Genomic DNA, 17,447 nt, shown 5'->3' with positions numbered 1-17,447 from the left:
TCCCTTCCTCTAAGTGATAACCTCAGAGCAGGAATACAGACCCGGTTGAAGGCATAACAATAAGGTGGATATTGTATTCACTTTTCTAAAATCCTTAATATCCAAATGTCAAACACTTGGGGCTAATTCTGCTAGCACAGAGCTCACCATATTTCAGCTGCAAGATTCTGGATACTTCCCCACCCTGTCTCCCACCCATAGACCATCTTGCTTCCCACCAGTCCACCTGTGTCTTTGCATTTTGGTTCAAGACATGTTACTTTGAGAAACCAGTCTAATTTAACATTAAGAACAGACTTAAAAGCTCCCATCTATGCCCTCTCTCCAGCTCCCAGAGTACACACCCTTCTCAGAGGGATTTCATTCCCTGTATTGGTACGTACTAGTACATTACTACACAGGGCCTGTGGGTGCACTTCCCTAGGTGACCCCACTTCCCACTTGGCTCTTTGCTCTGCTCCCTCATGTCCAGCGTGCTCATAATCAATATTCCCTCACACTATTCTCTGCTGTCAGCAGTCAGCCAGGCTCCACAAACAACCAATGATGAACTCAGTATGTGCAGGTATGAAATTATTACTAAAATGAAATACAAATAAGTTAAATTTTAACCAGACCTTTAATGATAAGCATAATTGCTGCTTTGCTATGTAGAAAACAAGCACAAGTGGGAACTAGTTCCCATAAATGACTAACATTTCTATGACTTCGACATCGCCAAGCTGTGCTTTATTTTTATCTACCCGTTTGAAAAGTCTCTGATTACTATAATCAGTAAAAATGCCACTAGATTAACAATCGTAACTATCCATCGTCCACCTAATACAACACACACCCACACACACACAACACACACTCCAATGTGCCACAAGCCAAGATCTAACTCATCAGTGCCACCATCACCTTCGCCTGTGCTGCCACATTAAAGTCATTTTGTGTAGATGCCAACGTTTCCCTGCCACACACACATACACATGCATGCACACATGCACACACACACACACACACACACACACACACACATGCATACACATAGGAGTCTGAATTCATTTATCTCTGATTCTCAGCCCTCAAAATTCCTCAGCCCTCAACTTGAAGGACTTTGCAAGAGGATTCCTATCCTAGTGCTGAAGGGCTTGAGTCAGAAAAACCTTTGAATCTCAAGCCACGATTCCCTGCCCTGAGCAACAGGAAATGGGATCAGTGCACAAGGACATGGGGTTAATCATCTTTACCAATATAATCTAACTCCATCCTCACAAAAAAAGCTTTGAAGTAGTTATTATTCTCCCCATTTTACAAATTAGGAAACTGAGGCTCAGAAAGGCCAAATAACAGATTCAGAAAGAGAATTCAATTCAGATTGAAAACTAACAGTAGTTGTCAAACCCAACATTTTTCTGGGGCTTGGTTTCTACTCCTTCTTATTTCATCTTTCAACCATTTTTGTTGTTGTTAGGTGCCGTCAATTCAGTTCCAACTCATAGCGATCCTACACACAACAGAACGAAAGGCTGCTCCATCCTGTGCCATCCTCACAATCATTGCTATGTTTGAGCCGGCTGTTGCAGCCACTGTGTCAATCCATCTCATTGAGGGTCTTTCTGTTTTTCACTGAACCTCTACTTTACCAAACATGATGTCCTTCTCCAGGGACTGAGCCCTCCTGATAACATGTCCAAAGTTCGTGAGACAAAGTCTCACCATTCTTGCTTCTAAGGAGTATTCTGGCTGTACTTCTTCCAAGACAGACTTGTTCATTCTTCTGGAAGTCCATGGTATATTAAATATTCTTCACCAGCACCATAATTCAAATGCTTCAATTCTTCTTCGGTCTTCCTTATTCATTGTCCAGCTTTTGCATGCATATGAGACAATTGAAAATACCATGGCCTGGGTCAGGCACACCTTAGTACTAAAAGCTTGACTCCATCCACGTCATTGAGGTCAACTCTACTTTGAGGAGGCAGCTCTTCCTGAATGTATTTTGAGTGCCTTCCAACCTGAAAGGAGCCCTGGTGGCACAGTGGTTAAAGTGCTTGGCTACTAACTGAAAGGTAGGCAGTTCGCACCCACCAACTGCTCCTTGGGAGAAAGATGTGGCAATCTGCTTCTGTAGAGATTTACAGCCTTGGAAACTCTATGGGGTAGTTCTACTCTGTCCTATATGAGTCAGAATCGACTCGACTGCAACTGATTGTGATTCCAACCTGAGGGGGGGCGTCTTCCGGCGCTATATCAGACAATGTTCCACTGCTCTCCATAAGGTTTTCATTGGCCAATTTTTTTGGAAGTAGATCTCTCGGTCCTTCTTCCTAGTCTGTCTTTGTCCAGAAGCTCCACTGAAACCTGTCCACCATGAGTGACCCTGCTGGTATTTGAAATACCACTGGCATAGCTTCCTGCATCATGGCAACACACAAGCTGTTAAAGTATGACAACCTGACAGACAAGTCAACCATTTGTAAAACTTTAGTTTAAACATACACACACACTCCAATGTGCCACAACCCACGTTTTAACTCATTAGCGTCACCATCACCTTCCCCTGTGCTGCCACATAAAGTCATTTTGTGTAGATGCCAACGTTTCCCTGCCACTGCTGAGCACATGTTTGAATGCCTTGTAAATATGTCCTTGATTTTCAAAGACTATAAATCTTCTCTGGAATCCCTGGGTAGTGCAAATGGTTAATGCACTTGGCTGCTAATTGAAAGGCTGGAGGTTCAAATCCACCCAGAGGCACCTCAGAAGAAAGTCCTGGTGATGTGCTTCTGAAAAATCAGCCAATGAAAACCCTATGGGGCCCAGTTCTACTCTAACACACATGGGATCTCCATGAGTCAGAGTCGACTCAACGGCAACTGGTTTTTTAAATCTTCCCTGGTCTTCTTTAAATTGCATGCTCATACTTGTCCACACATGAAAAACTGTGAGTGTGAAAGAACACTGCTCTCACACACCTGTGATGCGGTCAGATAAGAGCCTGGCAGAGCCGGGGCCCATCTGCCTGGTGCATGGCCTTATCAAGGTGTCAGCGTCAGTGCTGCAATAACAAGGGACAGGCCACATCATGATCATATCTTACTATAGTTTTAGCAAGTCTTATAACTTTTGGCACTTTGTCTGACTTTCCTGTTTTCAACCAGGAATGTGAGCCATTGTTAGATGTCAGTGACTCTTCTTGGAAACAAAACAAAATACACGGAATTGCAACTGTCGTCCACTACTCCCCAGCTTAAAATGTCAGTGTTCAGCAAATCTATTTCCTACTTAGCCACCAAAGAGCTCCTTTTAATAATGGCATCAATCAAGTCCATCCTTTAACTCTCTGAAGGCTTCCCTCTGCCCTTAAATAAAATCAGCTCCTTACCAGAGCTCTTAAGGCCCCTATCACCCGTCTCTTGCTCATCACTCTGACACAGTGGCCTTCTTTCTGCCTTCAAAGGCACCATCCTCGTTACCTCCCATTGGCTTGTTGGTCCTTCTTCTGGAATGTTCTTCCCTCTGGGCTTTGCATGTCTGTATCGTCTCATTTTTCAGGTTTCAGCTCAAATATCACCTCCAAATTACCAACCCTGACCACACTAGTATTGCCCAGACCCATATCAATCATCTGGCTTTATTTAGTGCTTAACACTATTTAAAATCCTCTTCCTGCTGTAAATATTTGTTTATTTATTCAGTCTCTCATATTCACTGCTTGTCTCCCCCACAGATCTGTACACTCCAGAACAGTGGATCTTATCTGTCTTCTCCACTGAGACGTCCCTGGTGCTGAGAACGAGACCTGACAGAGAGTAAGTGCTTAGTAAGTTTTCGTTGAGCAAACAAATGAATCCAAACAACCTCATTGTTCCTATTGATTGACTGTATAAGTAAATGTTATAAATTTGTCTTAAAATTAAAGATCTTCTAATAAAATATTGCTCTTAGTACAATAAAAAAAATAAAATTAATTAATTAATTAAAAAATACATATTGCTCATATATATTGTGTTTCCCTTAATTTTCTATTTAGAAAAACAACCCTGTTGCACTATTCTAGATGAAAATAGTTCTAGAGGGAGCAAAAAGTGGAGTGAAGGAGGGAGGGTCAAGACTACCCCATTCAAGAGGCCAGATTGCTATTTGGAAGCCCTTGGCTAATTCTCCATTGACCCCAGGGGAAAGTCCAGACTTCTTTGCATGACATAAAAAGCTCTTCTGGTCTGTTCAGGACTCACCTCTCTTCTCCACCCCATCCTTCTCCCACCCTCCACCCCATGCTTCATATTTCTGTCATACAGAACTAATTTCAGTTGTGTACAAAGAGCCTCACGCTGCTCCTTGCCTAAAACACTTTCTCCACCAATACACCCCTCTCCCACCCTACCTACTCGATCTTCTAGGACTCAGTGTAGATGTCACTCACTTTGAGAAATGTTCTTTATCAAATGGAAAGGGATACAATGAACCTACTCTTCCAGGACAGCCTTGTGAAAAGAATGATAACTAAAAACTTTCTAGAAGAACTTGCTGGAAAATTCCCAACCATTCAGTTACTCAACAAACATTAAAGTAGTACCCAGGAGGTGTTAGATACCTAGATGATGCTGAGGCACAGATGATGAAAACATAGCTCCTGATCCCTTCCCCCATCCTCCACTCTCAGATTCAAAAGTTTATTGCAGTATTTATCACTCTTTTTGTAATTTCCCCATTGTTGATCCATCTTCTTCCTAGACCAGTGGTTTTCAACTCTGAGATGGCACTGTAGTCACCTGGAGAGTTGTTGGGGGTGTTTTTCTTTAAATTACCAATGTCCATGTCCCACACCCAAACCAAAAAAAAATCATTGCCATAGAGTCCATTCTGACTCATAGCGACCCTATAGAACAGAGTAGAATTGCCCCATGCAGTTTCCTATAGGACAGAGTAGAACTGTCCCATAGGGTTTCCAAGGCTGTAATCTTTACAGAAGGAGACTGCCACATCTTTCTTCTTTGAAGCAGCTGGTGGATTCAAACCGCCAACCTTTTGGATAGCAGCCAAGCGATTAACCACTGTACTACCAGGACTCTTTTTCCCAACAGCAAGATCAATTAAATCAGAATCTCTGGGAGTAAGTCAGGACGTCAGTACTTTTTAAAAGCTCCCCAGCCATGGCCTTAGCCTGTATATCCCTTGTCAAAGGATACTTATTCTTTATTGTACTCCCAGCACTTAACAAGGTACCTGGTATCTACTAGATACTCAATATAAGGTGAATGAGTGAATGAACAAATGAATTGATATTTGAGTATATTATCTAAATGGTGACCCTATGTGTTACAGACAAGGCTTCAAATCGGTTCTCTCCAGTTCGAACCCCTGCTGTTACCCGAATAGGGTCCATGCCCTGGAACAGTCGAGCTATGAAACATACTCCAAGTCAGAAAGAGTGAGAAAGTTTTAATTTAGGAGGTGTACATCAACTAGGATCCGACAGCAATGCAGGCTGTCTCTATGGAGTCCCAAGAGGCATTTTTACATCAGAGCTTATATATGATTTTTATAAAGGTTAGAAGTGTCATTATTTATTACAAGGTAATTACAAGAGACTCTTTATCATACAAAAGAGATACAGGCCAGACATTTCCTTATCTGACATCTGGGCTCTAATCTCCCTCTGGGGGGGGGGGTCCTAAGTCACAGGTGGCCTGGACAGAGCAAAACGAAGTCATTAACAAAGGTATGCGCAAAACAAAGCCATTAACAAGGTATGCGAAAAGGAGAAGGCAAAGAAAAAAGAAAAAAAAAAACGTATATACGTTCATCATGGCATTAGTTATGTCAAGCTCTCAGTCACTCATTTTGAAAAGGAGAAAATATGCTGGGGAGTATTGGGTCACACCGCTGAGAATTTGCATTTCTAACAAGTTCCCAGGAGATGCTAATACTGCTGGTTAGCCACCAATTCTGAGAAACACTAGTAGAGCAGTGGTTCTCAAAATTTATCATATGTAAGAATCACCTGGGGATCTTGTTAAACTGTAGATACTGATTCGGTATATCTGGGTTGGAGATGCAAGTTCTCAGCAGGGCTCGAACTAGAAGGAACCCCGCTGGAAGCTCTGATTACTGAGTAGAACTACTACATTAGGTTTTCTTGGCTGTAATCTTTAATGAAGCAGATTGTCAGGCCTTTCCTTGGGTGCTGCTAGGTGGGTTCCAACTGCCAACATTTAGTAGTCCAGTGCAAACCATTTGTGCTACCCAGGGACTTGTAACACATGAGGTCACCATGAATTGGAATCGAGGGACGATTTTGGTTTTATCTACATAGATCTTTAAATGCAATGAATCTATTAAGACTGCAGAGCAAGGACACACCCTCTTGTAGATAAAGAGCTGAGTTGGCCTACAAATATTTGCATATTTAATGTAGAAAACCGGAAGTAGGAGAGTGGGTCTTCCTCCCGGGAACCGGAAACACTGCCTCCCGTTAGAGACTTAACGCTGTAAAATGTAAATCTTAAGGATTTTCTGTGGTCCTTTCTTGATGCAGCAAACAGTGGCCACTATCGTCTGGAGTTAGGATGGAATCTAACTGAAAGGCCAGTCTGTACGGCATGAGTCCAAACGGAGCCTACCGTATATTAACTAGATTATCTAATGGTCAAGTAACCTTGTTTAAATGTTGCCTCCCCGGATCTCCGCTGGGGGAAGGATGGGGAAATTAGGAAAGCGCTGTTTGTGAGGTGTGTTTTTACTTCAGCCAAAGCAGAAAAGTGTAGCAGACCCCTCCTCCCCCTTCTCAGGTCAGTATGGTGAATGGTGCAGCGCTTCCCCCCCAAACTCCCCTGTTAGGAATCACCTGAAGTACTTGTAAAAACACAAATCCAGGGTCACTTTCCAGACCCCCTGAGAATCTGTAGCGGAGGGGTCACTTAACACGCCTCCCTCCCCCACCCACCCCCGGGAGTGCAAACGCAAACTTAAGGTTGGTTTCCTTTGAACCCACCTAGAAGCACGCTCCTCCCACTTGGAGATAATCTCTCCAGAGCCAGTTTTGGAGCTCAGAGCTGCTCTATTCAACGGGAGAAGACACAAGGAATGAGGAGCCTGCTCTGGAGAGGGCTGTCAGGCTCAATGAAGACCTGAGGTTGAGAGAAATTTCCAGAAAAAGGTTGATGACTTGGGTGAGGTGGCTTACGCTCAGACAGACTTGCAGAGGTGCAGTGGGAAACCTTGGGAGGGGGATCAACCAGATATGAAAAATAAAGAGCAGAGAAAGAAGATGAGGTAAAGAGAGAAGATAGGAGATTGAGGGGCGAGGGAGGTGTGGATTTGCTTTCCCTGTCCTGACTGAGAATTTCAGAGTGGAAGAGCCTGGTTGGAAGAAATTGACTTCAAACGTCCTAATTTGGACTCAGATTCTTTTGGTGACTGTTCTGGGTGAAGGTCCCTGGCAGCATCTGGCCTGGCCTCAGAAACAGGGTGAGGGCCGCATGACGTTTGCAGGTGGGTGCTAAGGGTACCACTCTGGCCAGGGGCTGTCTCAGGTTCAGGGAACTCCTGAGGGGGCTATCCCAAAATTTGTAATGAGTGTAGTGGTTAAGTGCTATGGCTGCTAACCAAAAGGTCGACAGTTCAAATCCACCAGGCACTCCCTGGAAACTCTACCGGGCAGTTCTGCTCTGCCCTACGGCGGGGGGGGGGGGGGGGGGGGGGGGGTGTCGCTGATCGAGGGCGAGGGCAAAGGGTTCTTGTTGTTGTGGGGAGAGCTATCACTACACTACACTTGCATATTCATGCCCGAGGGCTTAGTTAACAGCCATTCAGGCTGGTGCCTCTGTTGGGGAAATATAATTTCAAACAAAATCTGCCAACCCAGAAAACCTCTCCACGAAAGTAGAAGATAAAGAACATGATAAATGGAGAAAAGATTGAAGTTGTCAAGGATATCATTTTACTTTCATCCACAGTCAATGCTCATGGAAGTAGGAGCCAAGAAATCAAACAACGTATTGCATTGGACAAATCTGTTGCAAAAGACCTCTTGAAAGTGTTAAAAAGCAAATATGTCTCTTTAAGGACGAAGGTGCGCCTGACCAGTGGCTTTTTGAATTGTCTCATATGCATGCGAAAGCTGGACACTGAATAAGGAAGACTGAAAAAGAACTGATGCCTCTGAATTATGTTGTTGGCAAAGAATATTGACTATACCACGGACTGCCGGAACGAACAAACCTGTCTTGGAAGAAGTACAGCCAGAATGCTCCTCAGGCAAGGATGGGAGACCATCTCACATACTTTGGACATGTTATCAGGAGAGACCTGAATAAGCATTAAACCAGAATGTGATGTAGATCAAAGGCAATGCACTAAACAGATTGCAAAGACAGAAAGAAATCTTACCCTTTTATAGAGCCAAGCAGATACAACCCATTTGGTACACGTTCTCAAGATAAACAATACTTAGTCTTCATGTCAGGACTTGACGACACCATTTGTCACACAGTTCATCCTAAATTCTTTTGGTAATTGGGTAGCCTTTTGTGTTTGCTAATTGCCTTTATCCAAAGGAAAAATAAACTTCTCCTGTCTTTATGATAGGACATAGGTTTGCAATTTGGAGCCAAGTTCCCACTCAAGTGAGGCTCCACCCTCCCAGGGAAACTGGGAGATAATGGCACTATCTCCCTTGAAGATTACGTTTCAAAGAGATGGCTCCCAGGTCCTTGAGGAAAGTTTCCTGGGTTGTAAAACAGGCGAGAGGGTTACCTAGTTAGCTCTTATAAAGATTTCTATACATTTCAAGGAGACTGGGAAAGAATTTACAATGAGAAGTTTTCTAAAGTAATGCTCAAGAAAAGGGAGGGAGCAAAGTTTCTTCTCTTTCTTACACCAGGGAGAATTAAATTGTTTTCTTACTTTTGATTTGTATTTGGTGTTACACCTTTCCAATCAAAGAATGGTCAGTACGTCCGGCCTGGGACATGAAGCTGGTGAATGCAGATGACCCTCATATCATTCACCGAAACTGTTCTCAGAGGAGAAACTTCTCATTATTCCTCCCTGGTGACTTCTGGAAGATGATGAGGTGTGATTTACAACTGCAGTTATGCCCACAGTCACAGTATCTACAGGGCTTTTTCCCCATGAGGAGTTCCAGATGGACTATTTGGTAGATGTTTTCTTCATCCTTCCTGTTCTAAGTGGTCTGCTGTGATAGATTGGTCACGTAATGACCCCCAGATTGTGAAGCTCTGTGGAGCAGAGGCCATCAAGGCATTCCTATACCACCAGCACCAATACCTGGCACACAATGGATGTCCTGATTGGTGATGCTGGAAATGGTCCCATTCCTTCCTACCTGCTGGGTCATTCTTCCCCTCTTCACTGGTTTTTCTTCTTTCCCACACACTCAGCCTCTAAACTTTTCCTCATCATCTGCCTCATTTTTCTGTAGGTGCTGTGTGGCTTCCCCACGAACCATCCCGTCATTGATCCCTTTGTACTGCAATGATGTCATCAAACCTGGCACCACAGAGAGTCTCCAGGAGGAGTGGCTTCCCTTTCCTAAGGAACCCACTCAGCAGAGAGAATTCATTGTTGAAGTCAAAATGGTTTTCAAGACAGATGAATCCCATAGACATGGCAGGTCCCTAAGCAGCACTTAACCTTGTTCCTTGGCCTGGTCACATCCATCCGATCATCCAGCTCGGCAGTATCCCCCAACACCCACCCTCAAAAGCTCACCCAGCTCTGTGTCCACTGGACAGTGGCTAGTTTCAAAAAGCCACTGTTTTCTGGAATACGATCTTATCCCTGCACTGTTTCAGAGCTCGGCCGTCCTGTGGTGGATGGGAGGTGGGGCAAGGTGACTCATGCATAAGTCAATTCCAGTGGTTGGAGATAGAAGTACTATGTGAAGATATATACAGATTTACTCCCCAAGCCTGATAATGCGCGCTCCTTCCACTCCCAGGTTTGCTAAGGCGTTACCCCTGCTCTGCCTTCCCTGTGGCCTCCTCCTGTCCCTATCCACTAAACCACAGAGGCAAGAGTTCTACATTCACTGCTGCTCTGCTCTTTACCTTTCCAAACCCAGGGCCTCAAGACTCCGAAACTCCAGTTCCAGTTTGGGGATATGTGAAGTTTCTTGTCTCTTACAGGTCCTGGAGGCTGCGTGAGAAATTTTTGGCTCTGTCATGCCTGTATAACCCCAAGGATTCCAACCCCTGGCTATATGCACTTCAGTATATTGGAACAGGGGAAGAGAGCTGGTAAGTCCAGGTCCTGAGGCACGTGTAGTAATGGATTTTCTCATTTTTTAAGCTCCTGAACGTTTGTCAAGTTGTTTTTTGTTTTGTTGTTGTTGTTTTGATTTTGTTTTTGAAAAGGTAGTATTCAGAGAACAAAGGAAGGAAATTGAGATGGGAGTACTGTGCAATGCCACTGTCAGGCTCCCTCCCTAACCCTCATCAGCTTCCAGAAGTCAAAGCCAGTTCTCAATAAGAGCTGAAGCCGACTGTTCTTATCTCTAATCCCCAGCCCTGGGGTACTCTAAACTTCCCCCAGACATGGCAGAGACAGGAGAAACCACTTTCCTTTAGGAAGAAAAAATATATTTGAGAAGAATAAATGTCTCTGTCAGGGCCAGACTAGGGAGCATGGGTTTGGGATACTCTTGTCCCTTCCCTCTTTTCAGTAGATGAAAGCACTGAAAGAAAAGCTTTGTTTTGAGTCGTGTTGTTGTTGTTAGGTGCCGTTGAGTTGGTTCCAACTTATGGTGACCCTATGTACAACATAACGAAACACTACCCAGTCCTGTGCCATCCTCACAATCGTTGCTGTTTGAGTACCTTGTTGCAGCCACTGTGTCAGTCCATCTCGTTGAGGGTCTTCCTCTTTTCGCTGACCCTCTTCCAAGCATGATGTCCTTCTCCAGTGACTGGTCTCTCCTGACAACATGTCCAAAGTATGTGAGACGAAGTCTCCCATCCTTGTCTGAGGAGCATTCTGGCTGTACTTCTTCCAAGACAGGTTTGTTCATTCTGGCAGTCTGTGGTATAGTCCATATTCTTTGCCAGCAGCATAATTCAGAGGCATCAGTTCTTCTTCAGTCTTCCTTATTCAGTGTCCAGCTTTCACAAGCATATGAGACAATTCAAAAAGCCACTGGTCAGGTGCACCTTTGTCCTTAAAGTGACATACTTGCTTTTTAACACTTTCAAGAGGTCTTTTGCAACAGATTTGTCCAATGCAATACATTGTTTGATTTCTTGGCTCCTACTTCCATGAGCATTGACGGTGGATCCAAGTAAAATGATATCCTTGACAACTTCAGTCTTTTCTCCATTTATCATGTTGCTTATTGGTCCAGTTGTGAGGATTTTTGTTTTCTTTATGTTGGAGTATAATCCATACTGAAGGCTGTGGTCTTTGATCTTCATCAGTAAGTGTTTGAAGTCCTCTTCTCTTTCAGCAAGGAAGGTTGTGTCATCTGCCTAGTGCAGGTTGTTAATGATTCTTCCTCCAGTCCTGATGCTGTGTTCTTCTTCATATTGTCCAGCTTCTTGGATTATTTGCTGAGCATACAGATTGAATAAATATGGTAAAAGAATACAACCCTGACGCAGACTTTTCCTGATTTTAAACCATGCAGTATCTCCTTATTCTGTTCAAATGACTGCCTCTTGGTCTGTGTACAGGTTTATTTAGGTCTTGTTTAATCTCAGCAGTGTTTTACAATATAGTTTAATAACTATTATGAAATTTTTAGTCATAAAAATAATTACTTGATCCTGATGGCTATAAAAAAAACCTCCGAAATATACATAGATGAAAATGGAGGCAGCCAATTGTTGACTGAGCAGATTTTTCTCAGTGCTTTCTAGGATACAATATTTTTAAGTTGCCAAGATGCAATCTTCCTCTCAAGTCTCACTTTCTTTGGATGATGTCCTGTTTCTGTGATTCTCCCACATATTCTCTCTGCAGAGCTTTATAGAATATGTTTGCAGATCCCTGCACTAGACAAAAGTGACCGTTACTTGACACTTCATATTTCAAGATGAATAATACCTGTATCTCTAAAGACACTCTCAGGTGGATTTGCTACTCCCTTTCCCACCATCTTCCCCCAAACACAAAATCCAGATCAATAGGTGATGCCTGGTGGAATCTTTTCCTCTGAAGGAGATCACAGGCTATATTTTGGGTTGCATGACTCCTTCATCTGATGGAAGAACACTGGTTCCTTTGTATTTATTCAAGACAACCAATTTTGGAATTAATGAATGAAAATCACATTATTTTTTGTGCCAGAATAAGAGTTTATTAGGAGTTTAACAAAGGGTGTTCATTACGTCTCCAAAGACCAAAGAGTGACAAGGAAGATTTATTCTAATTATGTTCTAATATGTAGTATGCCTGTCAGCTCTATCACATTTAATGTAATTATTTTAAAATCACATTGAGATTAAGTATTTACTAAAGCATAACATGTTATTTAAATGTGTCATTGTAAATAGCGATTATTTGATCCTGTTATAGGTATCTCTATATGGCTCAAAAGACTGATTGAACCTGTAGGTAGATCTTGCAGGCTCTTGTGAGAAAGGATCAAGCTAGGGAAATCAGTGAAAGCCTAGAGCCAACACCAGGAAGCTTGTGCTAGTAGTGTAGGTTTCTGCCTTTATTCACAATGTGGACACTGTTGGAGGTGTTTGGATAATGCCGAGTTGAGATGGATCTCTGAAGCCCTTCTCCTCCTGCTGGCAACAGGGCCTCTAGTGCACAAAGGTGTTGCAAGGCCCACATCGGACACGTGGACCGCAGGGGGCACAGGGATTGGAGACACAGGGTCCAACAGACTTGTCATATGCATTGGTAGTGGCACAGGGGTTGCAGGGCAGCCTGAAAACAGAAAATCATTGGGGCAAGTTAGAGTAAAATCAGCTGAAAGACAGATACTAAAAGCACTTTGTGTAAGAATAATGTTCTTCCTTGGACTGACTCGAATCAGAAGCTCAAAATTATAAACACATTTCCATCAAGAAGATTATTCATCACCACAGCATCTTCATGTGCCAAAAGGAAGAAATTACTGTCCTCATACTCACTTGCAGTCCTCGCTCTCCAGCAGGCCCCGGTATGTGTTGATCTCACCCTCCAGCCGGGCCCTGACATCCAGCAGCACCTGGTACTCCTGGTTCTGCCGCTCCAGGTCGGCCCGGATCTCAGCCAGCTGGGATTCCACGTTGGTGATCATGTACTGCACCTGGGACAGCTGGGAGCTGTAGCGGGCCTCGGTCTCAGTCAGCGTGTTTTCCAGAGAGTCTCTCTGCGATGGAGACGGCAAAAAAAATCTCAGAGATGTGCTCCTTTAAAGGGGTTCTCTATAGTTATAAAGAACCACAAGCCCCGACAGTTAGGGAGAGTGTGTAGTCTAAATGGGATCCAAGTAACTTGATTCTCTGATATCACATTTCTCAGCAGGAGCCTGAACAGCACCTACCAGGCTGTGCTGGGCCTGCAGCTCGATCTCCAGGGCATTGACTGTGCGTCTCAGCTCGATGATCTCTGCCTGGTAGGACTGCAGCTGCTCTGAGGTGGACACCACCTGCTTGTTCAGCTCCTCAGTCTGAAATATCCAGAGGGGAGAAGACAGAGGTCAGGCCCTCTCTAAGGGCCCTGCGGTCTCGGGTCCAGAGTGGCCACGTGCTTAGATGCCCACCTGTGTGATGAACCATTCCTCCACATCCCTTCGGTTGGTCTCCACCAGGGCCTCATACTGAGACCTGGTCTCGTTCAGCACACGGTTCAGGTCCACGGTGGGGGCAGCGTCCACCTCCACGTTGAGGCGCTCACCAAGCTGGCAGCGCAGGGTGTTGACTTCCTGATGGAGCAAGGGCAACATGCAAAATATCACAAAGAATTCTGATGTCCTCCTGTAAGACAATGCAATTCAACTTCTCATCAAGCTTTGTTCCCTTCGATCCTCTCATTAACTAGTGCTGTATTCAGTGACTAATCTGTGTATTCTGCTTTCAAATCCATGACCTCTTTCCATCCTTTGTATTCAATGTATCACTCTGCATTTGTAGGTGAATTAATAAGGCCTTAGAGAGGTGCAGTGATTTGGCCTCAGACCTGAGAGAGACATGGTGGACCAGGTTTAAACCTTGGTCCGCAAATGCCCAGTGTAATGATTTCTCTAGGATACACATAGCCTCTTATATTTGATTCTTAACCATGGGTAATAATAAGGATAGATTCTGGCTAAAGAGGAGAGAACAAATGCTTCCTTCCAAAACTGGTAGCCTGGGATAGAATAGACGGAGCTGGTGATTTGTTGATTCCTCCAGCGTAGATTTCATGAAGGAAATAAATATCTATTTCATTCACTGCTAATTATGTTTAGAGAGCCAGCATAACTAGGTACTTTAAGTGGATGTCAGACAGATTTGAATTGGGTCTCACCTCTACCACTTACTATATAGCTTCTAGATGCCTCAGTCTTTATCTCTAAAGTGAGAACTGGACTAGTACCTACCTCTAGGCTTCTGAAGCACTTAGCACAATGTTTGTGCATGATAAGCACTTGACTAATATTACCTATTGAGTCCCTGGGTGGTGTAAATGATTAACATGCTTGGCAGCTAACCACAAGGTTAGAGGTTCCAGTCCACCCAAGAGGTACCTCAGAAGAAAGGTGTGTGATCTACTTTTGAAAAATCAGCCATTGAAAACCCTATGGAGCACAGTTCTACTCTGACACACATGGGACCACCATGAGCTGGAGTCAGAGTCCACTTGATAGCAACTGGTTTTAATATTAACTACTACCATTTACATTTTTCTGGGTTTTATTGTTTGCACAAAATATCTGTCTTCATAGTGCAGCTGGCCAAACAATGATGGTGAACATTTTGCTCAGTGTTTATTCTAGAGTACACTGAGTGGTAGAAAGAGCTCTGGACTAGAATGAGGAAAGTTACATTTTGTTTCCAGCTCAGCCCTCTCTGCTGGGTGGCCCTGGACCATCCTTCCTCTCCAGTTACAAATGGATAGTTGGGCTGGAAGATCCCTGCAGGCCCACCGGCTCTGGCCCAGCTGCAGAAGAGGCTGCCAGGCTGCCTTGGTGCTGACCTTTCCCTAACACTGAGCTTGCCAACTTCCTTCACTTGCCTTCTGCCTCTGGCAGAAAATCCTAATCTCATGTCATGGATTTCAGATTACTCATTCTCCACAAATGTCTTTTTGTTTCGAGAATCGCTCCCTCAGCTAATTGAGCCTTCACCAAGAGCCTTCCCCACTCTGTGGTGGTTGGGATCAGGCCCTGACGTGTTTGATCCTGTGGCTCTTTGGGGAACTTCACCTGCTCGTGGTTCTGCTTGAGGCACAGCAGCTCCTCCTTCAGGGACTCCACCTGGGCCTCCAGGTCGGACTTGCACAGGGTCAGCTCATCCAGGATCCTGCGCAGGCCGTTGATATCGGCCTCCACCAGCTGCCGCAGGGACAGCTCCGTCTCGTACCTGCCATCAGAAGACGATCAGGGGCAGGCTGGGCAGGAACAGGCCTGGCCTTGATTCTAGCTTGGTTGGGTTTGTCAGACACCTGGGAATTAGGGCTTATAGGTTCTTACAACCATCTCGTTTATTTAGGTTTTGAACACCAACCGGGAGCTCCTGGAGGAAAATGCACTGGTAATTTTTCGAAGTAAATAAAGAGCCAGGGGATTGAAGGGGATAAAAACCCCTCAGTTGTGAGGTTTTTTAAATTAATACACATCCCACATTCTCATAATTGATTCCCATGCATAATAGAGCATCAGGGGACCATGGTGTCCACGCTGACTCACAGTGTGACTGGGGGACATGGCTTTACAGAGGAGAAGCAGGAGGAGACCTGGAGAAGGGCTTTCTGAGCTCTGGTGTACAGTCGCTCTGTGGAGCTGGGAGAAGTGTCTGCCTTTGCCAGTGTTGACAACAGGCTAAGGGGAGGGAGAGAGGAGAGAGAGAAGACAAATAAGCAGCAATCCCCTGCATGCCCACTCACTTGGTCCTAAAGTCGTCTGTGGCCAGCTTGGCATTGTCGATCTGCACCACCAGCCTGGCGTTCTCAGCCTTGCTGCACAGGATCTGGAAAACCCAAACCATTCTAGAATGAGCAAGGGCTTTGTTACTTTTGGCCAACAGCAATCCATACTAATCTGCTCATGTGGAAGGAAGACACTGAGAAATCACAGTATATCTTATGTAAAGTGACTAAATGCTGTTCATGTACAATAGAAAAAACGAGAACATGGAAATAGGCAAGAAAAATCTTAGTAGATAAATCATCTTCCTTTCTTTTTCTTAATAAGCAATACTGAGCAGTTTATAATAATAACTAACATTTGTTTAGACACACCTACTATACGCCAGGCTAGGAGCTGAGGAAACAAAAATGAGTAAGAACAAGATTATGCCCTCAAGAAATGTCCAATCAAGTGGGGAAGATAAATCTGTAAACTAGAGATTGGAAGAGGCTAGCTCAGGGAAGCAGCCTGTTCTCCCAGCTGTGCCGGATGGCTTGGTGCTATTTCCTCCTAGGTAGTTTCCATTCTTTCTGGTTTTAGCCATCCATTTTATGCCCTTACTGAATACTGTGTGCCAGGAAAAGCCTAGGGGCATCTAGGTCAGGGCAGTGAAGGCATGTTAATTCAGTACCCAGAAGAGGAAGGCACTCAGTCGTTAGAAGCAGTCAGAAAGCCCGGACGAGGGAAAGAGAAATTGGTCCGATCCTTACGAAAGGTTTCTTCCACTTCCTCGCCTTCCTTCTTGGGCCCAATCCTTTTCTCTCACCTCAGGGTAATAACTGGGGAGCTTGGCAAATGCATGGAAGTATTCAGGGCAGCTTTTAATTACTCCTTATTTATGCAAAATGCTGTTACTGCCGCAGTAGACTAACACTATGCAAATATTCACAGCTAACAGACCTGGGCCTAAAATGGGATGGCCCGCCAAGAAACAAAAACCCTTGCATTTCAATCACACGGAAGTTAATGTTTCTTAATTGTATCTCAGATGCTTTCCCTACAACTTCCTGCCAGGGAGACAGTGTGGCGCCCGCCCCCTCACCTTCTGCTGGAGCTCCTCGATGGTCCGGAAGTAGGACTGGTAGTCCGGGCACACGAAGGGCTCCTGCTGCTGGCACCACTCATGGATGCGGCCCTCCAGCTCTGCATTGTCCCGCTCCAGCTGGCGCACCTTCTCTAGGTAGCTGGCCAGGCGGTCATTCAGGAACTGCATGGTCTCCTTCTCGTTGCCATTGAAGGAGCCCTCACAGAGCCAGTTACAGCTTCCCACGTTGGCAGGGATGTTGCAGGCCCCAGGCAGGGTGCTGCTGTGGCAGCTCGGGGGCACGCAGGGCCGGGAAGAACAGCTGGTGCGGCAGCTCAGGTTGGGCAGGACACAGGTGTACGGCATGGT

At 44.7% G+C, this 17,447-nt stretch overlaps 1 protein-coding gene across 1 annotated transcript; it reads right to left on the bottom strand.

The window, feature by feature from the left end:
* Positions 1-12,578: 12,578 nt before the first annotated feature.
* On the bottom strand, positions 12,579-17,447 carry LOC101350778 (keratin, type I cuticular Ha3-I). Its single transcript, XM_004390333.2, has 7 exons — positions 17,097-17,447; positions 16,033-16,115; positions 15,353-15,509; positions 13,709-13,870; positions 13,490-13,615; positions 13,095-13,315; positions 12,579-12,888 (listed from the first exon to the last, which is right to left on the bottom strand). The coding sequence occupies exons 1-7, from the start codon at positions 17,442-17,444 to the stop codon at positions 12,762-12,764; spliced, it is 1,224 nt and encodes a 407-aa protein (XP_004390390.1). The 5' UTR covers positions 17,445-17,447; the 3' UTR covers positions 12,579-12,761.

This window comes from Trichechus manatus, unplaced genomic scaffold (genome assembly GCF_000243295.1).
Source record: "Trichechus manatus latirostris isolate Lorelei unplaced genomic scaffold, TriManLat1.0 scaffold00294, whole genome shotgun sequence".
Taxonomy (NCBI): domain Eukaryota; kingdom Metazoa; phylum Chordata; class Mammalia; order Sirenia; family Trichechidae; genus Trichechus; species Trichechus manatus.
Note: the sequence above shows the minus strand (reverse complement) of the source record. Positions and strands in the feature narration are given on the sequence as shown.

Coding starts and splice junctions, on each gene's coding strand:
- LOC101350778 (XM_004390333.2), bottom strand. CDS start 17,444: ATGCCGTACACCTGTGTCCTGCCCAACCTGAGCTGCCGCACCAGCTGT. Junction 16,116..17,096: donor TCGAGGAGCTCCAGCAGAAG/GTGAGGGGGCGG, acceptor TGGGTTTTCCAG/ATCCTGTGCAGCAAGGCTGA. Junction 15,510..16,032: donor ACAGACGACTTTAGGACCAA/GTGAGTGGGCAT, acceptor TTCTGATGGCAG/GTACGAGACGGAGCTGTCCC.